This window comes from Theropithecus gelada, chromosome 12, assembly GCF_003255815.1.
Source record: "Theropithecus gelada isolate Dixy chromosome 12, Tgel_1.0, whole genome shotgun sequence".
NCBI lineage: Eukaryota > Metazoa > Chordata > Mammalia > Primates > Cercopithecidae > Theropithecus > Theropithecus gelada.
Window position 1 is genome coordinate 53,855,393 of NC_037680.1, and position 27,459 is coordinate 53,882,851.

At 35.7% G+C, this 27,459-nt stretch overlaps 1 protein-coding gene across 2 annotated transcripts in view; it reads left to right on the top strand.

Annotated features, from left to right (window-relative positions):
• Positions 1 to 27,459, top strand: part of AGPS (alkylglycerone phosphate synthase) — a 168,070-nt gene that overhangs the window by 94,847 nt on the left and 45,764 nt on the right. For both annotated transcript variants that reach the window (XM_025404941.1, XM_025404942.1), the window contains exons 11-14: positions 2,995 to 3,122; positions 13,990 to 14,041; positions 24,708 to 24,784; positions 26,638 to 26,750. In XM_025404941.1, the coding sequence (XP_025260726.1) occupies positions 2,995 to 3,122; positions 13,990 to 14,041; positions 24,708 to 24,784; positions 26,638 to 26,750 (370 nt within the window). The remainder of the gene's footprint in view (positions 1 to 2,994; positions 3,123 to 13,989; positions 14,042 to 24,707; positions 24,785 to 26,637; positions 26,751 to 27,459) is intronic.

The window sequence follows — 27,459 nt, forward strand, 5'->3', positions numbered from 1 at the left end:
TGGTTTCCTGCATTTCTCTGAGGCAGCATCCATTGTTCTCTCTGTTCTTCATATTGCATAATCTGTATACATCTATCTTCAAGTTTGATATTCATTCTTTTGCCAGAGACCATCTGTTGTTAAGCCCTTCTAGTGAATTGTTCATTTCAATTATTTTGCTTTTCAACTCCAGAATTTCCATTTGATTCATCTTAATAGTTTATCTTCATTTATAATCTTTAATGATGTGACATTGTCATCAGAATAATCCAGAATAATCCAATCAAAATCAGACACTTTAGAAGGGATAGTTCTGGAGGTTAGTGTTTGGGATTTTTTGGAGGAGCACAAGAGGGGTCCTCCTGAGCATTGTCTCATAGGCAAACTAGTTGGGCTACATTTTAGGCTGCATCTCTAGTGAATCTACCTGTGTCTTCCCAGTTACCTTTTTACCACATCATTCACTGTTTTTGAGAATGTCCTTGTACTTGGACTTCACCATGCTCTGTTGCAAATAAAGTCATTTACGTTGGAAAGAGATTAGCAGCTATCTGTCTTATGACCTGTTTCTCTCCCCAGAGAGAATCTCTGAACCATGGCTCAGGAGTTAGGGGTGGGGACAATGGCATGTTTCTATCTGAGTAACACCTCTGCTTTAGGAGCTGAATGCTGGGAGAAAGTGGGGTAGGAAATTAGGTTATCTAGGTTTACTTCTCCTGGCAAGAAACCAGCCCTTTATGAGCCAGGGCAAGGGCATTGGGACCCCAGTTTTAGTGTGCTACCCTCAAGGTAGAGCTGTTGTCCCACCAGTTGGGGCCTGGAGCTACAGGGGAGCATTACCTCCCAGCTGCACTCACCTGGAACTTAGCCTTGGGAAAAGGTAGCTGGGGTCAGGGTATTACATGGAATAGGATCAATTTTTTTTCTGAAATTAAGAAAGTCTTTACATAGATATTCAAGAGAAAGGAAAACGTGTGTCCACATAAAAACTAGTACATGTATGTTCATTGCAGCATTATTAATAGTAGCCAAAAAGTAGAACTCCATATGTTCATCAACTGATAAAGAGATAAACAAAATGAGTTATACTATACAGTGGAATAATATTTGGGAATTAAAAAGTAATGAAATATTAATATGTGCTATAGCATGGATGAACCTTGAAAACATTTTGGTAAGTAAAATAAGCCACTCACAAGGCCAGATATTATGAGATTCCTTTTACGTGAAATGTCCAGAATAGGCAAGTCTGTTGTATAGATAGAAAATAGATTTGTGGTTGCCTATGGCTAGAGTGTGGGAGTGGAAATGGAGAGGGTTGGTTTAGTGGATATGGTTTCTTTTTGGGGATGATGAAAATGTTCTAAACTTAGATTGTAATGACAGTTGCACATGTCTGTGAATATACACAAAACATTGTATTTTGGGGCTGGGCGCAGTGGCTCACGCCTGTAATCCCAGCACTTTGGGAGGCCGAGGTGGGTAGATCACCTGAGGTGAGGTCAGGAGTTCAAGACCAGCCTGACCAACATGGAGAAGCCCTGTCTCTACTAAAAATACAAAATTAGCCAGGTATGGTGGTGCATGTCTGTAATCCCAGCTACTCAGGAGGCTGAGGCAGGAGAATTTACTTGAACCAGGGAGGCGGAGGTTGTGGTGAGCCGAGATCATGCCATTGCACTCTAGCCTGGGCAACAAGAGCGAAACTCCATCTCAAAAATTCAAAAAAAATAAAAAATAAATGTATTTTGCACTTTAAATGGGTGAATTTTGTCTGTAAATTATGTCTCAGTAAAGATGCTAAAACAAAAGAGAACGTTTAGTCACTTTTGTTCTCTTTTAAATTTTGTAAGGCATATCTATTTTGTATTAAAATATTTATGAAGCCAAACTTGCAAAGCTTTTATGATCATACAAGTCATAAGTTATTTTATAACCTCAGTAGGAAATCATGTTTATATAGTGGTGAATATGTTGTGATCTAATGTAGTTTGCTTTTCATAGACTTGTCTTAGTTTTTAATCCTGTGTTATATATTGACAAGTTGTTTCAATTATATTGTAAACTTATTGGAAGCTTTGGTTTTTGCAAAACTTTAAAATTTCTTGTGTTATGAAGATCTGCAGTTTCAAAGAGTTCTCCCCTTATTTATTCTTTTTTTAAAATGATGCTCAGAAAATGTACTAATAACGTTATTAATTTCTAACATTTGTACATCAGAAACCATTCATTTGAAAAGCTTGGCGTTGTGAATATAATAGTTTAACTTATTTTTTCCTCTCTAATTAGTCCTTACCCTTATGAAAAAGAAAAGAGCATTTTTTAAAAATCTTTTTTTACTTTTGTTTTTTCATTTTTTAATTTGTGTGTATGTTTATGTATTTTTCTTTTTAAAGAGCATTTCTTTTATTGGTGGTCATCTTATGTTAGACGTTTATAATAACTACTTTGTCTCCATCTGGTGTTTTTTGTTTCTTAAAAGGGCATCTCAGTAATGCCTTTATCTTTTCTTTGTATTAATTCTTAGGGAAAAAAGCGAGATAATATTTCCTCAGATTTCTTGTATTATCTTAGATTCTCATTGAAGGTTAGGGTTTTTTCCCCCAATAAATTGTTTTTAAGACTAAAAATAAGCACAAATATCAAAATACACTTTAGTCTGAATACATATAAGACATAAGAATCCATTGTTTTTTGATTTTTTTTATTTTAGTAAGTTGTAATACTTTAACAACCATTTAAAAGTAACCTTCTTGAAGAAAGTTTACTTTAAAATGTTGAAAAATATTTGTACATAACTAAGTAAAGCATATTCCTAAAGCTTTTTTGGGAAATTATAAAATTTGCTTAATTTTATAATTTTTTCTAGAATGACTAGAGTAGCCGTTATTCCCCAGGTAGATGTCATAAATTTAAATATGCATAATAAATTGAATTAATAGATTAAATAGATTTAAATATGATTTAGGAAATTATCATGTGATGTACTGGATTATTCCCCCTTCTTTTTTTCAGGAACTCTTGGTGTAATAACAGAAGCTACAATAAAAATCAGACCAGTCCCTGAATACCAAAAGTATGGCTCGGTAGCTTTCCCTAATTTTGAACAAGGAGTAGCCTGTTTAAGAGAAATTGCAAAACAGGTAAAATAAAAAATATATGTATATACATATATATGTTTATGTATTTATATTTTTCAAATTCTACTACATAGTTGATTGTGATATGTTACAACTAATCTTCATATTTAGTTGTATTATGTTTGTGGTTTTTACCCAGTTCTATATGAAAAGGTAGTGTTGTATAGTCATCCCTTTAAGTGCAGTTACTATTTCTATCAAACCTATGTCTTGGTCTAGATGGCTATATGATTGTAAGCCAAGGTAAGATACGTACTTTGATAGCTTCAGATAACTTTGCCTTTTATTGACTATTATGTACCTTAAGTTATTTTTGGGTAAGATATTTTATGATTAATTGAAGTGATATTTAATTTAAATTGAGACATTTATTGAAATTAAAAGTAATGGCTAAATATCAAAGACCCCAAAATTTAAATATAGATAATTTAACTTCATCAATTCATAGAATGTGCTGCTATTAGGCTATACTTTGTTTTATAATATTATCTAGGCTATAGCTTAAATTAAGGAATATAGTATGTATAATATGCTAAAAATAATTTTTATTTTCTCCTCTCAAAAAATATATTATTTAAGACTAGATAATGCTAAGTAATTTTATTTATGTATTTAGTTATGTCAGTATGGAAATTTCTACATCTCTGTAGGCATTTGGTTTATTGTTCACAACTATTTATGAATAATTCTTAATTCAACTTTTCCCATCGGAGAAGAAGTGATGTACTCTAGCCTCTCTCTTTTTTTTTTCTTTCTTCAAACTCCTGGAATTTTACTACTTCCTATCAGTTATACCAAAGTAGAATCTTGAGGACAAGAGAGTTTTTGATGTGACCCATATAGGTCAGCTTCCTGATATCCAGAGCAGTGTGGAGGAAGAATCTGTTGAGGCAAAGGAATAATATCGAGCAAGTAGTCTATGTTTATCTTGGAATTTCTAAGGTACAGAAAGGGAAAATGATGAAGAGTCTCTCATTTTTCTGTCATCTCAAGACAACCACTACTAATACTTTAAAGAACTTTAAAATGAGAAAAAATATATACATTATTTACCCACATATATATCATTCCCAGTGCTGTTTATTCCATACACTCATAAAGTTTTACTTTCTGAGACACTCATTTTGTCTGGCAGTTTCCCACTTTCATGAGTCCAGCTATATGGCTACCTAATTCACCAGTTGATGGGATAATTTTTGTAATTTTCAAGTACCTTCACTTACTTGTCAGTTAGATTGCTAGACTTAGTATAGGTCCTTTGATCTTGATTGCTAGACTACTCCTGGGTAAGGAGAGGATTCAAAAGGATGTATGGTCCTGGAATAAGCATTCTTGGACTTGTGGCAAGTTACTTTGGTAGTGGTAAGGCAGAAGTGATTCGTGACAGTTGAAATCCTTACATTAGAGGCCCTAATTCACTAGAACTTTGGGGATATGATATTATGGTTAGGGAGCTAGAGTAGACAGTATTAACACCATGTTTGCTAAAATGACAAGGTGGCAATAATATTTAAAACATTAAAGGATTATTAAGTAGAGGAGGATTGGAGATAAGTTTTTGGAGTGAATAATATTTGTTATACTAAAGTAACATCAAAGCACTGAGTGGTGACATTCCAGTGTGTTCTGGTACTTGTTTTTAAAATCCTCCATCATTCAAAGGCAGAGGAAAGAAGTTTCAAATTAAGATACCCCAGATATTAAGAAGTAAAAGAACTTACAGAGCCTTATGGTTTTGCCTATGAATTAATACACAGAAGAACAGGAAGCTAGGGTGTTTTTTTTTTTTTTTTAACGACCAGAAGTTCACTAATTGAAAAATAAAACAAAGATGTTTCCATATATGTTTTCATTAATTTCAGATTGTTCTTAATGAGCAGGTTTTAAAATTTCAAGTGTTTTCCCTTTGTGTTATAATTTATCGTTGTGTAATGATTTTGGATTACAGTCATTGGGTGAACATCCTAAGAATTTTTCAAAATGAATAAAAGGACAAGTTTTACTGATTTGTGTAAGGATGAAGGAAAATTCCATCCCCTGCTTGTCTTAAATACTTTTATTTTCCTTCTATCTTTGTTGAGCTTCACTATTCCCCCCCACAAAAGTGTGTTTTTTTGTTTATTTTTTAAGATGGAGTCCCACTCTGTCGCCCAGGTTGGAGTGCAATGGTGCGATCTCGGCACACTGAAACCTCTGACTCCCGGATTCAAGCAATTCTCTTGCCTCAGCCTCTTGAGTAGCTGGGATTACAGGTGACCACCACCATGCCCGGCAAATTTTTTTGTATTTTTAGTAGAGATAGGATTTCGCCATGTTGACCAGGCTGGTCTCGAACTCCTGACCTCAGGTGATCCGCCTGCCCCAGCCTCCCAAATTGCTGGGATTACAGTCATGAGCCACCGCACCCAGCCACAAAAAGCATTATTAAAGAATTGTAGTTCATATCATTTCTTGTTCAAGTCTTGAATGACATAATTCTAATTCACCATTATTACCTCTAATTTTATGAAAAAAATATGAATGCCAAATTAGGTTTTTCCTTTTTGAGACAGGGTCTCACTTTGTCGTTCAGGCTGGAGTCAGTGGCATGATCATAGCTCAACGCAACCTCTCGATCTCCTGGACTCAGGTGATCCTACCACCTCAGCTTCCTGAATAGCTGGGACCATAGGCACACGCCATTATACCTGTCTAATGTTTTTTTTTTAAACTTTCATAGAGATGGGATCTCCCTGTGTTTCCCAAGCTGGTCTCAAACTCCTGGACTCAAGCGATCCTCCAGTTTAGGCTTCCCAAAGTGTAGAGATTGCAGGCATGAGCCACCATGTCCAACCCCAAATTAGATTTTTTAAAAATTACAGAAGTTATAAAAGTAGTTGGGATTTGTATTTATTTTCAACAAAAGATCTCAGAGAGGTCATGTTCAGTCTGTATTGACCAACTCTGCCTCTTCAATAATATCTCCCCTCTATAGAGCACAGATTTAGCAGACTTATAAATCTTTTGATTAGAAGTATGCATATTTTATGTTTTCTTGATGCTCCATCTACTTTTCCACACTGCAAATACTTACATGTAAATCTATCTTAAATTTCATTAGTAAGAAGTGATGTAACAATGTATCAAAATACTAACTTTATAATTTCATTACAATGGAAATGTTGATTTCCAACATAAATAGTTGGTTTAATCTGATACAGTTTTTATAACAATTCGATATGCCCCTGATAGAAAGTGACACAGAAGACCTACTTGTGCTATTATTGAAAAGCAAGTATGGAATTTTCCTTCATCCTTGCACAAATCAGTGAAACTTGTCCTTTTACTCATTTTAAACAATTCTTAGGAGGTTCACGCAATGACTATAATCTGAATTCACTACAAGACACTATAGTGAGCCAGGCACGGTGGCTCACATCTGTAATCCCAGCACTTTGAGAGGCTGAGGCAGGCAGATCACTTGAGCCCAGGAGTTTGAGACCAGTCTGGGCAACATGGCGAAACCCTGTCTCTACAAAAAATACAAAACTTAGCTGGGCATGGTGGCATGTGCCTGTAGTCCTAGCTACTTGGGAGGCTGAAGTGAGAGGATCCATTGAGCCCAGGAGGTCTAGGCTGCTGTGAGTCATGATCGTGCCACTGTACTTCAACCTGGGCAACAGAACAAGACCCTGTCTCAAAAAACAACAACAAAAAAAACTGTATTAGCTATATATCTTGTAACAAAATAAAGATAATGATTGATAGTGCTACTATGTGGTTAAAAAAACAGGTCATAAAGTTCCTTTCTAGTCTATAGTTATGACAATTTGGTTCTATGTACTTAGTAATTGACAATTTTTAGAGATATAAATATTATGGATTAGGAAGTTTGTCTTACTTGAAACTGATTTTAAAAGTCTAGATAGATAACATTTTATTCTCAAGCATTGCTCTTAAGAATGGAGCAATTACTAAGAGTAATTACTGGGATTTGGACATCTAACAATTTTGAGAACTTACATATTTTCCTTCTATTATAATGCACATATAGAGAGGCATTAATGTTTATCTTACCTGGAAATGGATAAAAGGTTTTATAATGGTTTAGGGAAAGTTATATATTAGTTTATAGAACATACAAGTCTCATATGTCAAGAGTGGTACAGTATTTGCTGCTTTCCTTTGTAATAGTGTTTTCAGGCAGAAAAATTGAAAAAAATCAGGTTTTGGCACTAGTCATTGTTCAATTTGGGATTTGGAATTTCAGTTGATAGCAGGGGAATTAAGATCCATTAAAGTAGATGGTACATGGTTTATGATTGTGCCAAATTCTTGATTGAATAATGAGTTGGTTGCTTGTAATTCTTCACTGTCATTTTATAGCACTTCCATCTTTGCAATATTTTCAGATTCAAGTTGCTTTTGAAATGGGAAACTGTATTTTGGATGAATATCTTTTGAGAAAGAACATACATGACTGTTCACAAATAGCAAAGTGGGCTATATGTATATTTTTATTACTATTCTTACTGAAGGAAATAAATTAAGCAACCTTATACTGGCAGCAGAAGGATTCTACTAAGGTCTCTTATCCAATCTTTATCCATGTGAGGAGGTATCCTCTTTTAATACTTCACTGCCTCATGAAAAGCTAGAAAGGAGGATTTAGTGGAAGATTAATGTGATTCTTTCTCATAAGTGGCAGTCCAGTATAATCTCCTACTTTATTCAGTAGATGGGTAAGTGATTTTTAAGACTTTCTCAGAAAATACATTTCCTACTGTAACCTCTCAAAGAGGAGGGAAATGATGTTTTTTAATCAGCATATCAGTGTTAGATATAACGTTTTATTATTCTCTAAAAGAGATAAATAAAATTGTTAGTTTGGAAATAACAATGTCTTTACAAGATTAAAAGGAAAACTGAGTGTTAAAACAAGCTCAGAAGCAATTTCTGAAATTTGGGGTTTTTTGTTTGTTTTCAATAAAAACTTAGTAGTTGTGCCCTATGGTATTTTGAGAGAAACATTTGTTCTAACGAGAGGAAAAACTGTATTTGGTATTGATTAGTACTCGTTCCTCTCAAAACTCTTCTCAGTAAAACCTAGTTTCTTCGAACTAGGTTTTCAGAATTACAGATGAAAAGGCAGCTTTTCTTCCCACTACCTTTTGACAGAGGGTAACTTTTCCTTCCTTCTATCACTTTTATTTTAAACAATTTTAAACTGATAAAGGTTTGGGGTTTTTTGTTTGTTTGTTTTAGTGATTTTAGATTATAATTTGGGAAGACAAATTTTATGAATTGTTCTGTTTTAAAATTAATTTATCTTGGAGGAGTTCAAATAAATTGGAAGGAGTCAGGGTTAGCAGTTACCTTATAAAACACTTAAAACTTCTTTTTATTCAACAGTAATTCTTGGGAGTATTTATTACATAGAGAAACTGAAATTATTTTAAATCATGTTTTTGTGTCATGCTTTTCTTTCTTTGAAGCAGAGAGAATAACCCTAGTCAAATGTTTGGTTAATTGGATCATTTACTGTTTGATCAAGCAAAATTAAGACAGTTATGAGACATGTTCTCTACCAGAAGCTACTCAGAACAAGTTATTATACCTTTACTAAACTGAAAAACTATGAAGTTATAATTAGGAGACTGGCTTTTTGGTCTTTTCCTTAATATAAGTGGAGGACAATATTCACTCCCTATTATGTATTATTTTCTTCTTTAAAACCAAGCAACAATTGACTTGTCAAAATAAAAACTTCTTATTGTTTATCATACGGACTCCTAGCTGTAAGTCAGTATGTCATCTCTAAGATGACCAACGAGTAATAACTGTAGCCTTAAATAGTCTATCATTTCATCTGTGATACCAACTCTGACTTATTAGTTTGAAGAAGAATTTGTCTACATTTTAAGTTTTTATATCCAGAAATTCACATTTAACAGATTACCTTTTTTTTACATATCCTTTTTTGAACTTTTTTTTTTTTTGAGACGAAGTCTCGCTCTATTGCCCAGGCTGGAGTGCAGTGGCACGATCTTGGCTCACTGCAAGCTTTGCCTCCTGTGTTCACACCATTCTCCTGCCCCAGCCTCCCAAGTAGCTGGGACTACAGGTGCCCGCCACCATGCCTGGCTAATTTTGTTTTTGTATTTTTAGTAGAGACAGGGTTTCACCGTGTTAGCCAGGATGGTCTCGAACTCCTGACCTTGTGATCCACCTTCCTCAGGCTCCCAAAGTGCTGGGATTTGAACTTTTAAATTAATCAATTTTGTTGTGTGCCTTTTATTTGAGGTAGTATGCTCTTAGCTTGATAACCAACATAATGCAATGGATAGTATGTAGTTAGATGTGGTTCCTGACTTCTAGTAATTACTGAGGATATTGCATATTATGATAATTTTTCGTGACCAAATTTTTGTATAGCACGTGGAGTTTAGTATTGAAGCATTTGCTTCTGATGCAACATGAGATTGATAGACTATTTCCAATGTAGTCTCTAGGCTCAAGAATTTGGGCTGTTCCAGAGTCTACATAGGATGTTGGATTGACCCTTTGAGGAAACAAATGTTTTCAATCAAGTATAATTCATTCCTTAGCCATGGAGCAGAGTTACACAGCTGCCATTCAGTGCTTATACTTTTATAGTTTATCCTTATGACATTACATTAGCAGAAACCCCTCAGACATGTGAAATATATGCTAATATTGAATTTATTTTGCTGGTAACTAGTCTTTTAAGAGGTACCTTCTCAAATATGTCTCATCTGAATTGCAAGTTCCGATTTTTCCTGTGACAAGTAAGAGCTATGACTTAGTTTTAGAAAAACCAGTTTTGCAGAAATATTTTGATGTGTTTCTTAGAGGAATTTTTTTTTTTTAGATGGAGTCTCGCTCTGTTGCCCAGGCTGGAGTGCAGTGGCATGATCTTGGCTCACTGCAAGCTCCGCCTCCCGGGTTCATGCCATTCACCTGCCTCAACCTCCTGAGTAGCTGGGACTACAGGTGCCTGCCACCACGCCTGGCTAATGTTTTGTATTTTTTAGTAGAGACGGGGTTTCACCATGTTAGCCAGGATGGTCTCGATATCCTGACCTCGTGATCCGCCTGCCTTGGCCTCCCAAAGTGCTGGGATTTACAGGCGTGAGCCACCGCACCTGGCAGAGGAAATATTTTTAAATAAAATGATAGGATTGAGAAATATGTTGCTTTTTAAGTTAGTGCAGAGAGTACTAAGTAAGACTAATTAGAGTAGTTAGTTTTTACTTTTCAGATTATGCAATCAAGTAAATTCCTGGTTGTAGCATCCCTAAAGGGAAGAAATTGCCAGCAATTTGACGAAGTCAGTCTTGTATCCATGTTGTGAGGTCTTTGTGGTTATTTATTTCATTATTCAAGTAAAAAATTATATTGATATTTCTGTATTAGTCCATATCAGGTTTCATGTAGTTTCAGACTATTAAGTATAAAATATACTTAGTTACAAGTTTGATGATTTGAGAGATTCTAGTAAGGGTACATTTATCATAGCAGGAAAGAAATCAATTATTTCATTAACTCAGTTTTAGTAAGCAATTTCTGTTTGAGTGTTCTTGAATTCCCTGAGCTTACCATTAACCCATCATTAAAATTTGTAAAAATATTCCCTCTCAGGTTAGTTTTGATCACTTACCAGCAGGGGTCACTTTAACTCACGGACCTCTTTTCCTCCTTTAAATCTGGAACACTCTCAGCCCGGCATTAGTGAATAACATGGGAGTGAATTTAGAGCTCAAATTCTCAGAACTTGTGCTGTCTCTAACTTTTAAAGGCAATCTTTTGAGGTTTTTTTAAACCTACCAAATTAGTTTTAAAGCAGTGGAAACATAACCTAATCTTAACTGTATGAATAGTAACTCAGATTGAATGTTGTTTTTTTGAGAATAGTAACATTATTTTCATCTTTTGATTATAGAACCTTCCATTTAATTAACTGTAGTGGTAACTTTTAACTATTTCGAATTATAAGAAACATATTCAGCTTTGTATATTTAGAATGATGTACAATGATTTACAAATATCAATTGCCAGGAGATCATAAGCCAACCTAGATGCTATTTTTGAGTGCTTTACCTATATAAGCATTTAGTTATGACAATAACTGAAAAACTGACTTTTTAAAAGTCTGGTACTATTAAAGTAAGAGACTTTAAAACTGTTGGTTTGAATTGGATAATTTCAAAAAAGTTCATGTTGAAAAACTAATATCTAAAAATTTTAAAAAACTTTCTTTAGCTTATTAGTTCTTTTTTGATAGTGTTTGTCTGTTACCATCTACTATGTCTCCTTGATACAAATAGGAATACTAGATAGCTGGCTTATGTGACTCGACTATGAAGTTAAAATCACACGTAATGTAATTGAATATTAGTTGCTATATGATAAAGCAGTTGCTCTGGAGCTTTCTTGCCATTTTTCCAGCTTTTTAATTTGAAAATTTTAAGCATGTAGAAAATTTGAAAGACTGGTACAATGATTACCTGTCTATCCACTTCATATATTCAACAGTAATTAACTTTCTGCTCTGTTTAACGTGTATGTGTATATGTTTTTTGGACCATTTGAAATTAAGTTACAGACTTTTTTTTTTTGGAAACAGAGTTTCGCTCTTGTTGCTCAGGCTGGAATGCAATGGCGCTATTTCGGCTCACTGCAACCTCTGCCTCCCAGGTTCAAGTGATTCTCCTGCCTCAGCCTCCCAAGTAGCTGGGATTACAGTCATGCACCACCACGCACGGCTAATACTATATTTTTAGTAGAGATGGGGTTTCACCATGTTGGTCAGGCTGGTCTCGAACTCCTGACCTCTGGTGATCTACCGCCTCAGCCTCCCAAAATGCCGGGATTATAGGTGTGAGCCACCACACCCAGCCTGGGTTGCAGACTTTACGACACTTAATGTAAATGCTTCAGCACCATCTCCTAAAGACAGAAGAATAGTGTTCTTCTTTATAACTACAATACCATTATCATGTCTAAGAAAATCAGTAGTTTTTTTTTTTTTTGAGACAGAGTCTCGCTCTGTCACCCAGCAGGCTGGAGTGCAGTGGTTCACTGCAACCTCTGCCTCCTGGGTTCAAGCAATTCCCCTGCCTCAGCCTCCTGAGTAGCTGGGACTACAGATTTGTGCCACCACGTCTGACTAATTTTTTTTTTCTTTTTTTTTTTTTTTTTGGTAGAGATGGAGTTTCACCATGTTGGCCAGGCTGGTCTTGAACTCCTGACCTCGGGCAGTCTGCCTCCCTTGGCCTCCCAAAGTGTTGGGATTACAGGTGTGAGCCACCATGCCTGGCCAATCAGCAGTAATTTGTTAATGTCATCTAATATTCATTCTATAAGATTATTCCAGTTATCTCCAAGATATGTTTTATGGATAGTGTTTGCAAACGAAGATTTAATCAAGACCTGCATATTTTAATTGTTTTAAAGATTAAATACCCATAGAAATTTACTATACTAAATGTAGTATACTTTGCTTTCCCTCCTTTTTTGTGTGTGTTTTTGTTTTTGTTTTTGAGACAAGGTCTCGCAATCTTGGCTCCCTGCAAACTCTGCTTCCCAGGTTCAAGTGATTCTTGTGCTTCAACCTCCCAACTAGCTGGGATTATAGGTGTATACCGTCATGCCCAGTTAACTTTTGTATTTTTAGTAGAGACAAGATTTCGCCATGTTGGCCAGGCTGGTCTTGAACTTCTGTCCTAAAGTGATTTGCCCACCTTAGCCTCACAAAGTGCTGGGATTGCAAGTGTGAGCCACTGCGCCCATCCCCTCCCATTTTCTGATACATGTGTACGTGCATGAATTGTTTTCATTAATAATATTTGCCATTGATAAAGGTGGAGTAGAATGTGGTTGATAGCAGGAGATGGAATTTACAAGTTGGTAAGAACTTAAAATGTTTTTGTTATGAATGACAGAGTGGCTATTACTCTCTCATATTTTACTTATGTGCTTAAGCCAAAATATATAAATATGTATGTTATATGTATATCCTACTTATGAAGAAAAGAAATCTGGTCTAATCAGGCTTTGTGTATTTTATTAGAAGTCAATGTGCCCATTTTATTAAAAACATTTCAGATTTGTAAATGTGAAAAAAACTGATTTTTCCTTTAGTATTTTTGGAAACTGGTAACATTTTTAGAAGTATCAACCCAACTACAAAGATACCCTTATGCCAAGATTTGAAATTACTCAGGTTTTACATTTAACATTTTTAAACTATTATACATTTAATAAGACTACAAAATAGAAAATAAGCTAGTTTTAATGTAATTTTTGTTTGGAATATGACTTTAAAGCTGTGTGTGTGTGTGCATGCACACACGTGTGCATGTGTGTGTGTTTTAAGTGATTTTTGGAGGCTGTGTGGTTTACTGAAATAGTGCTCATCTAAAAGTCACAATGTCTTCATCTTCTGCCTTTACAGTGGATAAGACACAGTATAGTTTATAAGATGGCGTAATACTTGAGGCACTGGATTTTAGTTTTAGAAACATCTTTCTTCTAAAATAATCCGCTTTGGGGTCTGTTATTTCTTTTAGGATATTGTCATATGTCTTTGCCAGACATTAGGCAGCTTTTTCTGCTGATAAATTTAAAATCTGGTAACTTATGTTTGTATTTATCTGTATCTGCAGATTTCTTCTCTCCAAATATTTTATAGAAGTCATTGATATTTGTCTTCATAAAAATATATGAAAAGTTAACTTTTTTTCCTCTGTAAATCCTTAGGAACTAAATTCTTGATCTCTTAAATATAGAAAGATAATATTCATATTCTACCTGTCTAGCTTTTTACTGTATTAAATTTGTATCACCTTTTTTTTTCTTTTTAAAACAGAGATGTGCTCCGGCATCTATTCGCCTCATGGACAACAAGCAGTTTCAGTTTGGTAAGTAAGGAGTGATAATTTTAAAATGTCATTTAGCCACAAAAATTTATGAAATATCAGTAGAAAGAGTATGGAGTGCAGAGGTAGAAAGAAGGTCAGTCTTGCCTTTCAGGAAGGTGTCAGTCTAATGAAGATAGACAATTACATAAATGAGTGAGGGCAGCAGTGTTGGAGGTCCTGTGAAAGAAGACTGCACTGGATACCATGGGCTGCAAATGAAGGAATTGATTCTTCTTGATTTTGCTTGAGGTTAAAGAGTCAGAAAAGGCTTGTATAAGAGAGATGCTTGAGCTAAATCTTCAAAGGTGAATACAAGTTTGCCTAGATGTCTCTTCTTCTCTACCAGACTTCTTCACTTGGCAGCAAAAATGTGAAGGTGTGAAATTCAATGTGTGATAACGACTTCAAATCGTTCTATGTGGTTCAAATAGAGGGTAGGGTTAGGGTTGTTGTATGAGATAAAGTTGGATAGGTAGACTAGGGCTTTGCAGGATAGACTTGGATTTTGTCTTGTCAGCAGTGGGATTTCTTTGAAGAATAAAATCAATCAACTTTACGGCTTAGCTCATTCTGGTAGCACTGTGCAGGATAGATTAGAAGGGTACATGCATGGAGGAGAGACACTAGGAGATGAAACAGTTCAAGAAGCAAAGTTTGAGGACTTTGAGCGTGGCAGCAGCAATGGAGATAGAGAACAGATGACAGATTTTCAGAAAATCAGTTTGCTAACTGGATGTGGAAGGCTAAATAAGAGGAGGAGTTGAAGACAACACCTAGACTGATTGGACTGATTGGGTAGATTAAATAACATAGAAGAATGGGTGGTGGTCTTGGGAAAAAGATATTGTAATGGGTTGTAGTTATATCGTGAAGTTTACTTTGGGATTTAAGTTTATAGAATTTAAATATCCTCAAAACAATTCCTAAAATCATGGGAGTGATCACTCAGTAATAAATACTAAAGGCAAAGATAGGCAGGCTTTTGTCATGTCTAAAAGTAAGCTGAGATTTTAATTTGGGGAAGCATGGTTATAGTTATATAGAAACTTAACTAAAGTCAGGTTCATAACATACCAAGAGTTTAAAATTACATTCTTCTAAGTTAGTCATAATTGTTTATTCCTTTAAGTAAATTACTTTCAAAATACTATACTACTGACAAAAGTTTAAGATAAATATGTTCTATAAGTAATGAAATACTTAAATCAAGTGAAAAACCACTTGTGTGTTTTGGCCTGCATTTAGAGATCTTAAAGAGAGCTGTGCATCTAATTAATAAGACTGTGTTATTCATTTATATGTTATTGTTGTTGTAAACAATATTAGACATAGGCACCTTTGTAAAATTAGTTATGATTTGGCCATACTTATTTATAATTGAAATCCATAACAATTTAAAGTGAAGGTTTAAAGAAAGTCTCCCTGTCATCCCTCTTCCATGTTCTCATTACTATACCTGAAAACATACTTACTTGCTCCCCTCTAGCTTGCTCTCGTCTGTGGTATTATAGGTTCTACCTTCTCTAGTCTTCACTGTGTCTCCCCTCCCTCTGCCCTTTACTTAGCCACCAAAGCGATCCTTTTGAAATACAGATCTGATCATGCTTTTTGGCTGTCTGTATAACCTTTTTTACTTTTACTTAATTGAAGCCTTTACATTAATATATCCTCCCATGGCTTCTTGATCAAGCAACAGAGGAAATAATGCTTAGCACAGCAAAGGGTGTCCAGACCTTGCACTAACCATATGGCTGATTGGTTGGTGTTTATACCACATTGGTTGTTAACAAAGCACACGCCATATTATTAGTTGTGAATATTTTTAATATGGTATCTACCTCAGGTACAACTCTTAATACATTATATTGACATCTAATTTTAGTATATTGAAATGATATATATCATTGAGTATAATGAAATAATCCAAAGATGTCCTCTGTAAACTAAAGTTTCTCAAATTTAGGGTATGTTTCTTAGTCATTTTTCTATCACCTGCACTTATCACATAATAGGCATTTTTATGTGATTCAATTAGTCATCAAACTGGCAAGGGGGTGAACAAATCCTAGATAGCATAGTGCTGATCACATTGTCAATAGCACACTTTATAAAATTCTCTTCATGACTGTTCGTCAGAGTGGTATCTCCACTTTACAAATGACTCAAAGGCTCATTACTCTGACCACAGTCCACAAGTCATATGTGGTGGAGCTGGGGATGAACCCAGATTTGTCTGATTACAAAGCCCAAGAGTTTTTGCACTGTCTGTAACCACTGCTTTAAAATATAGATAATTAATAAATCCGTTTAAATGACTTGATTAACATTGAAATAACAGAAAGTTCACTAACAAACTGTCCAGCTAGTAAATTTGGAAATTAGTTTAATATTTTAAAAAACCACAATAGCGACTGGGCATAGTGGCTCACACCTGTAATCCCAGCACTTTGGGAAGCCAAGGCAGGCGGATCACCCAAGGTCAGGAGTTTGAGACTAACCTGGCCAACATGGTGAAACCCTGTCTCTACTAAAAAAAAAAAATACAAAAATTAGCTGGACATGGTGGCAGGCGCCTGTAGTCCCAGCTACTCGGGAGGCTGAGGCAGGAGAATTGCTTCAACTGGGGAGGCAGAGGTTGCTGTGAGCCGACATCACACCACTACTCTCCAGCCTGGGCGACAGAGTGAGACTCCGTCCCAAAAAAAAAAAAAAAAAAGAAGAAGAGGGGGCGGAGCAAGATGGCCGAATAGGAGCAGCTCCAGTCTTCAACTCCCAGCGCCAGCGACACAGAAGACCGGTGATTTCGGCATTTTCAACTGAGGTACTGGGTTCATCTCACTGGGGAGTGCCGGACGATCGGTACTGGTCAGCTGCTGCAGCCCGACCAGCGAGAGCTGAAGCAGGGCGAGGCATTGCCTCACCTGAGAAGCGCAAGGGGGAAGGGAATCCCTTTTCCTAGCCAGGGGAACTGAGACACACAACACCTGGAGAATCGGGTAACTCCCACCCCAATACTGCGCTTTGAGCAAACAGGCACACCAGGAGATCATATCCCACACCTGGCCGGGAGGGTCCCACACCCACGGAGCCTCCCTCATTGCTATTACAGCAGTCTGTGATCTACCGGCAAGGCAGCAGCGAGGCTGGGGGAGGGGCGCCCGCCATTGCTGAGGCTTAAGTAGGTAAACAAAGCTGCTGGGAAGCTCGAACTGGGTGGAGCTCACAGCAGCTCAAGGAAACCTGCCTGTCTCTGTAGACTCCACCTCTGGGGGCAGGGCACAGAAAACAATAACAAAGCAGCAGAAAGCTCTGCAGACGCAAACGACTCTGTCTGACAGCTTTGAAGAGAGCAGTGGATCTCCCAACACGGAGGTTGAGATCTGAGAAGGGACAGACTCCCTGCTCAAGCGGGTCCCTGACCCCTGAGTAGCCTAACTGGGAGACATCCCCCACTAGGGGCAGTCTGACACCCCACACCTCACAGGGTGGAGTACACCCCTGAGAGGAAGCTTCCAAAGCAAGAATCAGACAGGTACACTTGCTGTTCAGAAATATTCTATCTTCTGCAGCCTCTGCTGCTGTTACCCAGGCAAACAGGGTCTGGAGTGGACCTCAAGCAATCTCCAACAGACCTACAGCTGAGGGTCCTGACTGTTAGAAGGAAAACTATCAAACAGGAAGGACACCTACACCAAAACCCCATCAGTACATCACCATCATCAAAGACCAGAGGCAGATAAAACCACAAAGATGGGGAAAAAGCAGGGCAGAAAAGCTGGAAATTCAAAAAACAAGAGCGCATCTCCCCCGGCAAAGGAGCGCAGCTCATCGCCAGCAACGGATCAAAGCTGGACGGAGAATGACTTTGACGAGATGAGAGAAGAAGGCTTCAGTCCATCAAATTTCTCAGAGCTAAAGGAGGAATTACGTACCCAGCGCAAAGAAACTAAAAATCTTGAAAAAAAAGTGGAAGAATTGACGGCTAGACTAATTAATGCAGAGAAGGTCATAAACGAAATGAAAGAGATGAAAACCATGACACGAGAAATACGTGACAAATGCACAAGCTTCAGTAACCGACTCGATCAACTGGAAGAAAGAGTATCAGCAATTGAGGATCAAATGAATGAAATGAAGCGAGAAGAGAAACCAAAAGAAAAAAGAAGAAAAAGAAATGAACAAAGCCTGCAAGAAGTATGGGATTATGTAAAAAGACCAAATCTACGTCTGATTGGGGTGCCTGAAAGTGAGGGGGAAAATGGAACCAAGTTGGAAAACACTCTTCAGGATATCATCCAGGAGAACTTCCCCAACCTAGTAGGGCAGGCCAACATTCAAATCCAGGAAATACAGAGAACGCCACAAAGATACTCCTCGAGAAGAGCAACTCCAAGACACATAATTGCCAGATTCACCAAAGTTGAAATGAAGGAAAAAATCTTAAGGGCAGCCAGAGAGAAAGGTCGGGTTACCCACAAAGGGAAGCCCATCAGACTCACAGCAGATCTCTCGGCAGAAACTCTCCAAGCCAGAAGAGAGTGGGGGCCAATATTCAACATTCTTAAAGAAAAGAATTTTAAACCCAGAATTTCATATCCAGCCAAACTAAGTTTCATAAGTGAAGGAGAAATAAAATCCTTTACAGATAAGCAAATGCTTAGAGATTTTGTCACCACTAGGCCTGCCTTACAAGAGACCCTGAAGGAAGCACTCAACATGGAAAGGAACAACCGGTACCAGCCATCTCAAAAACATGCCAAAATGTAAAGACCATCGAGGCTAGGAAGAAACTGCATCAACTAATGAGCAAAATAACCAGTTAATATCATAATGGCAGGATCAAGTTCACACATAACAATCTTAACCTTAAATGTAAATGGACTAAATGCTTCAATTAAGAGACACAGACTGGCAAACTGGATAAAGAGTCAAGACCCATCAGTCTGCTGTATTCAGGAGACCCATCTCACACGCAGAGACATACATAGGCTCAAAATAAAGGGATGGAGGAAGATTTACCAAGCAAATGGAGAACAAAAAAAAGCGGGGGTTGCAATACTAGTCTCTGATAAAACAGACTTTAAACCATCAAAGATCAAAAGAGACAAAGAAGGCCATTACATAATGGTAAAGGGATCAATTCAACAGGAAGAGCTAACTATCCTAAATATATATGCACCCAATACAGGAGCACCCAGATTCATAAAGCAAGTCCTTAGAGACTTACAAAGAGACTTAGACTCCCATACAATAATAATGGGAGACTTCAACACTCCATTGTCAACATTAGACAGATCAACGAGACAGAAAGTTAACAAGGATATCCAGGAATTGAACTCATCTCTGCAGCAAGCAGACCTAATAGACATCTATAGAACTCTCCACCCCAAATCAACAGAATATACATTCTTCTCAGCACCACATCGTACTTATTCCAAAATTGACCACGTAATTGGAAGTAAAGCACTCCTCAGCAAATGTACAAGAACAGAAATTATAACAAACTGTCTCTCAGACCACAGTGCAATCAAACTAGAACTCAGGACTAAGAAACTCAATCAAAACCGCTCAACTACATGGAAACTGAACAACCTGCTCCTGAATGACTACTGGGTACATAACGAAATGAAGGCAGAAATAAAGATGTTCTTTGAAACCAATGAGAACAAAGATACAACATACCAGAATCTCTGGGACACATTTAAAGCAGTGTGTAGAGGGAAATTTATAGCACTAAATGCCCACAAGAGAAAGCAGGAAAGATCTAAAATTGACACTCTAACATCGCAATTAAAAGAACTAGAGAAGCAAGAGCAAACACATTCGAAAGCTAGCAGAAGGCTAGAAATAACTAAGATCAGAGCAGAACTGAAGGAGATAGAGACACAAAAAACCCTCCAAAAAATCAATGAATCCAGGAGTTGGTTTTTTGAAAAGATCAACAAAATTGACAGACCACTAGCAAGACTAATAAAGAAGAAAAGAGAGAAGAATCAAATCGACGCAATTAAAAATGATAAAGGGGATATCACCACCGACCCCACAGAAATACAAACTACCATCAGAGAATACTATAAACACCTCTACGCAAATAAAATGGAAAATCTAGAAGAAATGGATAATTTCCTGGACACTTACACTCTTCCAAGACTAAACCAGGAAGAAGTTGAATCCCTGAATAGACCAATAGCAGGCTCTGAAATTGAGGCAACAATTAATAGCCTACCAACCAAAAAAGTCCAGGACCAGATGGATTCACAGCTGAATTCTACCAGAGGTACAAGGAGGAGTTGGTACCATTCCTTCTGAAACTATTCCAATCAATAGAAAAAGAGGGAATCCTCCCTAACTCATTTTATGAGGCCAACATCATCCTGATACCAAAGCCTGGCAGAGATACAACAAAAAAAGAGAATTTTAGACCAATATCCCTGATGAACATCGATGCAAAAATCCTCAATAAAATACTGGCAAACCGGATTCAGCAACACATCAAAAAGCTTATCCACCATGATCAAGTGGGCTTCATCCCTGGGATGCAAGGCTGGTTCAACATTCGCAAATCAATAAACATAATCCAGCATATAAACAGAACCAAAGACAAGAACCACATGATTATTTCAATAGATGCAGAAAAGGCTTTTGACAAAATTCAACAGCCCTTCATGCTAAAAACGCTCAATAAATTCGGTATTGATGGAACGTACCTCAAAATAATAAGAGCTATTTATGACAAACCCACAGCCAATATCATACTGAATGGGCAAAAACTGGAAAAATTCCCTTTGAAAACTGGCACAAGACAGGGATGCCCTCTCTCACCACTCCTATTCAACATAGTGTTGGAAGTTCTGGCTAGGGCAATCAGGCAAGAGAAAGAAATCAAGGGTATTCAGTTAGGAAAAGAAGAAGTCAAATTGTCCCTCTTTGCAGATGACATGATTGTATATTTAGAAAACCCCATTGTCTCAGCCCAAAATCTCCTTAAGCTGATAAGCAACTTCAGCAAAGTCTCAGGATACAAAATTAATGTGCAAAAATCACAAGCATTCTTATACACCAGTAACAGACAATCAGAGAGCCAAATCAGGAATGAACTTCCATTCACAATTGCTTCAAAGAGAATCAAATACCTAGGAATCCAACTTACAAGGGATGTAAAGGACCTCTTCAAGGAGAACTACAAACCACTGCTCAGTGAAATCAAAGAGGACACAAACAAATGGAAGAACATACCATGCTCATGGATAGGAAGAATCAATATCGTGAAAATGGCCATACTGCCCAAGGTAATTTATAGATTCAATGCCATCCCCATCAAGCTACCAATGAGTTTCTTCACAGAATTGGAAAAAACTGCTTTAAAGTTCATATGGAACCAAAAAAGAGCCCGCATCTCCAAGACAATCCTAAGTCAAAAGAACAAAGCTGGAGGCATCACGCTACCTGACTTCAAACTATACTACAAGGCTACAGTAACCAAAACAGCATGGTACTGGTACCAAAACAGAGATATAGACCAATGGAACAGAACAGAGTCCTCAGAAATAAGGCTGTAGCCATCTGATCTTTGACAAACCTGAGAGAAACAAGAAATGGGGAAAGGATTCCCTATTTAATAAATGGTGCTGGGAAAATTGGCTAGCCATAAGTAGAAAGCTGAAACTGGATCCTTTCCTTACTCCTTATACGAAAATTAATTCAAGATGGATTAGAGACTTAAATGTTAGACCTAATACCATAAAAATCCTAGAGGAAAATCTAGGTAGTACCATTCAGGACATAGGCATGGGCAAAGACTTCATGTCTAAAACACCAAAAGCAACGGCAGCAAAAGCCAAAATTGACAAATGGGATCTCATTAAACTAAAGAGCTTCTGCACAGCAAAAGAAACTACCATCAGAGTGAACAGGCAACCTACAGAATGGGAGAAAATTTTTGCAATCTACTCATCTGACAAAGGGCTAATATCCAGAACCTACAAAGAACTCCAACAAATTTACAAGAAAAAAACAAACAACCCCATCAAAAAGTGGGCAAAGGATATGAATAGACATTTCTCAAAAGAAGACATTCATACAGCCAACAAACACATGAAAAAATGCTCATCATCACTGGCCATCAGAGAAATGCAAATCAAAACCACAATGAGATACCATCTCACACCAGTTAGAATGGCGATCATTCAAAAGTCAGGAAACTACAGGTGCTGGAGAGGATGTGGAGAAATAGGAACACTTTTACACTGTTGGTGGGATTGTAAACTAGTTCAACCATTATGGAAAACAGTATGGCGATTCCTCAAGGATCTAGAACTAGATGTACCATATGACCCAGCCATCCCATTACTGGGTATATACCCAAAGGATTATAAATTATGCTGCTATAAAGACACATGCACACGTATGTTTATTGCAGCACTATTCACAATAGCAAAGACTTGGAATCAACCCAAATGTCCATCAGTGACAGATTGGATTAAGAAAATGTGGCATATATACACCATGGAATACTATGCAGCCATAAAAAAGGATGAGTTTGTGTCCTTTGTAGGGACATGGATGCAGCTGGAATCCATCATTCTTAGCAAACTATCACAAGAACAGAAAACCAAACACCGCATGTTCTCACTCATAGGTGGGAACTGAACAATGAGATCACTTGGACTCGGGAAGGGGAACATCACACACCGGGGCCTATCATGGGGAGGGGGACGGGGGGAGGGATTGCATTGGGAGTTATACCTGATGTAAATGACGAGTTGATGGGTGCAGCACACCAACAAGGCACAAGTATACATATGTAACAAACCTGCACGTTATGCACATGTACCCTACAACTTACAGTATAATAATAATAAATAAATTAAAAAAAAAAAAAAAAAAAAAAAAGAAGAAGAAAAAGCCCACAATAGCTAGAATATATTTAAAATGTAATTATATTGATAGGCAACATATTTAAGAAAAAGTAAAAGATATTATTTTCTAGTTGATACTAATGCTTAATATCCACTTAATACCCACTTAAAAGTCAGTATCACTTTTACAATAATTTGTTCTTCAAAGCTATCATGTCACCTTAGTATCAGAGATGTATGTGAGTAATTCTACTAGCGTTAATGGAAATTGTGCATATAAATCTCAATGAGTTAAGGTGAACATTTACCCTTAAGGATTATTTCATATCAGAGTAATATCATATGGAGTCCTCATGCATTGTATAAAGATAAGTGAATCTTTTGTATAAAGGCTTTTGTATAAAGAATAGATAATTTCAACTTCTGCCAAGAACACAACACGCACATTCAATATAAAAATGTTTATATATTTATTTTTAATTGTTAATATAGGATGAGTTCCATTTGGGACCAGAAATGAATGTTTTGATGATACATTATTTCTATCTTTATAGATATTAGAAATTGTCTCTTAAAATGCTAGTTACACTAAGAAGCATCTCTGATAGTTTAAAATAAAAGAAGAAAATCCCCAAACATATCTCTTACTTGTGATCAAGGAGCTCAAAAAGATTGCTAGGGTGATCTCTATCTAACCTGCAGTTCAGTTTGTTTGTTTGTTTGTTGCTTTGTTTTAATGCCCCAGGTATAGCATAGATATCTAACTCTTAGCCTCTGGTTAAGACTTCTATTACTTGGTCTTTTTTGTAACACAGTTTCCTATTATAATCAGCAAAAATGTAGTAATAAGTAGTATTACAGATTGAGATTCTTATAAAAAATGGATAGAAAGAAACTACCAGTGATAGTTTTATAAATAGCTAGTTTGCTGTTTCTAAACTAAACAAAAGGAAGGGCCTACATGTTAAAAACAAAATCCCCAAACCTTAAAGGCTTTTTTTAAAAAAATAAACTTTTTATTTGGAGATAATTTTGATTTACTTAAGACTGAAATTCTTTATAAAAATTCTATATAAATGGTATGACACCTTTTTCTGAATTGGGCTGCTAACACTGAAGCCAGATGCATGACTCTTAAATGTAACAGTCATAGGAGTCGAGTCGTCATTTCTTTCTGAAAACAGTGAGAAAACAGTCAAAGGTTTTCACTCAATTAAGCTTAATCTGCAGGCAAAGATGTTAATTTAACAGATTTTGAGACTCCATTTATGTTATTTTGGCAATTTTAACTCTCCGGGTGTGATTAAGGAAGCAATTGCTAGTTTTATGCCAAGAATTCTGACTGAATTAAGAATTAATTAAGAAACAACCTTAAACTTGTCATTAACTCCATATTTGGTTATAGTTCTGAATAGTTTCTATATAATTAAAAAAAACAGAAGTAAAACCAGCCACCATGGGTGTTCTTAATGAAATAAAAATTAATGAAGTAATTTTATTATGTGTAAACCATACCATTGAAAGATACCTAAACTATGTGTAGTATTAATTACATATAGTAATTTGACTTGAAAAATCAAATTTATAATGTGATTTGTAAATAAAAAGTTGTGACATTTGAAAGAAGATAAAAGTATCAAACAATATAACTATATATCTTAATATAAATGTTTATGTAAATGGGAAGATTTTAAAAATTAAAGTCATGAAAACTTTTACTTTCTTTTAGGATACTAACTTGGAGTAGCTTCTTGATCTTCTGAAAAACACAGAATAACCTATTTATATAAACTTTTTTCTTTTCTTAGGTCATGCTCTTAAACCTCAGGTTTCCTCTATTTTTACATCATTTTTGGATGGATTAAAAAAGTTTTATATTACAAAGGTAAGAATTTTTATAAAATGCTAAAATTTTAAATGCTTAAGATATCTGTTTTCTGCTTTCTTCCCACATGCACCTATTATAAGGGTGTTTTTCCGTGTTGCTATGTACATTTCAGAAGTATAATTTTTCATGTTGGAGTAAATATTAAGTAAATCAATCAGGCAGTCAGTTTCAGAAAATTTTAATTCTTTTCCAGTTTTGAAGCTTCTAAAAATAACACTGCATTTGAACAGTTCTGTTTTCATAACATTTTCTATAGTTTGAGTTTTTTCCTTTATGGAAGATATCTATAAAGTGAAATAAGAGTGTGGATTTTTTTAAACCTATGATTGTTGCATTTTTTTCCTAGAGTGTTAGTTAGCACCTTCTTTTCCTTGCATCCTTGTTATTCCATGTGGGATTCTTTTTGTTACATTTTAAATTTACCGGGGGGAAACAGTTCTTTCTTCTAGTTCATGTTTTTTGAAGCTCCAATGGGACTGAACTTTAACGCTTTCTTTTATTTTCTAGATCTAATTTTTGTGTGAATTCGTTGGATATGTTTATTTTTGCCAGGTGGTGGTGGGGGAACAGCTTCATGTTTTTTTCTTGGTGTTTTGATGTATCCTTTTGAGATTGGAATTATTAGATGCCCTTTGTCATAAATGTTGTAAATAATTTCTTTTTTTCCAGGCAGGCATCTCCTTTTTTAATCAGGATTTTTATTTTTTGGTGTAAAATTTTTATTTTTTGGTGTTCAAATTTTTATCTCTTTTCCTGTGATTATTTAATATAGTCTAAGCTTAGAAAAGCCTTCCTTCCTCCAGAAATATGATCAGGGCCATTTTCTTCACTCTCTCTTATAATAAATGAGAATTTTTTTAAAAAATTGTCTTTATTACTATTTGTATTTATTTCCATTTTATTATGTGAAAAAGATCTAAATTAATCTTCCCCTTCTGCTCCTCCAATTGTTAACCAGTTGTGGCAGCACCTTTAATTAATCTGTGCTTCTCATACATTGATTTGCTATGCCTCATATCTTATATGCTTATCTAAGAAATAGACACCATTTTAGTGCATCTCAGTCTCTTTTAATGAGCTTTTTGTTCTTAAAAAATTAAATAGATTTCATTGTTGTAGGTCTATTTTTCCCTCTTGCTATTCAGAATTTTCCTTGTTATCACCATCACCTTTTTATTATTCTAGAAAAATTTTAGAAACTTTTCATCATTTTAGGAAGTTCATTGTGGTTTTTTTATTAGAATTGGAAGAAACTAGTACATTAATTTGGAGAAATATTGAGTGATTTATAATACTTAGTTTATGCATTTAGGAGCATATGTCTTACTCACCTTTTTTTTGGATATGTTTTAGATATGTTTCCTAATATATTTCTTTTTAAGATTGTTAGATACTATTTTAGTTTTATGCGTAAGATTGCCTTTGAAAACTTTATTTAATAAGAAGTTATTGTTAGTATGTAGGGATGTTGTTGATTTTTGCTTCCCGCCCAATATATCCAGCTACTTTATTCTATCATTCTGCAGTTTTTTATTTGATTCTTTATCATAGTTATTATTTCAACAAGTTATTTGTTGTATTTACATAAGCAATATGTCACTATGATTAACACTGTGGCATACTTTGAAATAAAGTGTTTTTTCTGTGCTGAATAGTTTTACTACATTGTAATGACCTGAATAGATTTATTAAACATTCTTAGTGATTGACATGTAAAGTTCCAAAGCTCAGTTTTTAAGAAATCCATGTATTTGAGCCCATATCAGAAGGAAACGAGCAAAGTGTATTTTGATTTATTATTTTGTAGGATAAGACTTATCTGTAATAATAATAATTTTTTTTTCTTGTAGTTTAAAGGATTTGACCCAAATCAGCTAAGTGTAGCCACATTGCTCTTTGAGGGGGACCGTGAGAAGGTTCTTCAACATGAAAAACAAGTGTATGATATTGCTGCAAAATTTGGGTATGGCTTCAAGTTCATAATGCCAAGAGAAAGTTAAAAGCTAAGATTCTAATATCACCCAGCAATTATTAAAGTACTAGGCATTAATGTCTCCAAGGAGACTGCATGTCTCAAAGCAGTTATTAATTTCAGTTTGGTATTAAATTTGTGGTAATTTATGATAGTAAATTTAAAATATTGTTTTGGTTTACTTCCAAAATTTTTAGGAAGTTAGATATGTTGCTCTTGTCTAATTATATATATATTATTATTTAAACATTGTATTTTTCCTAGATTTTTACATTAATGTCAGTTTCATGATATTTGTTCTTCTAGAGTAAAATAGAAAATTCATTGTCCTCTTACTCTGTGGTGATAATAGTGTATGTATAAAGCATGCTACTAGTGTGTTTTTAAAAGAAAATTGTGTTTAATTGAAGGTATTTGATAAATTATCTATACTCCACCCCCTGTCACTTACTGTTTTATGTTGGTATAAAGAAACAGAAAACATTTCACATCTATAACCAACTGAATAATGGTAGCGTGGTTTCTGTCTTCTTGATGGATTGTAAGACTGATCGATGAGAACTATAGTGAAAATGCCATTTATCAGGACTACATTTTTTCCTTTCCTTTTAAAGTGCATAAACTAACAGTTTCTAGACACTATTCTTTCCTTTTTTTATTTCAGGGATTAAAATATATCATATCCATTATGCTTAATATG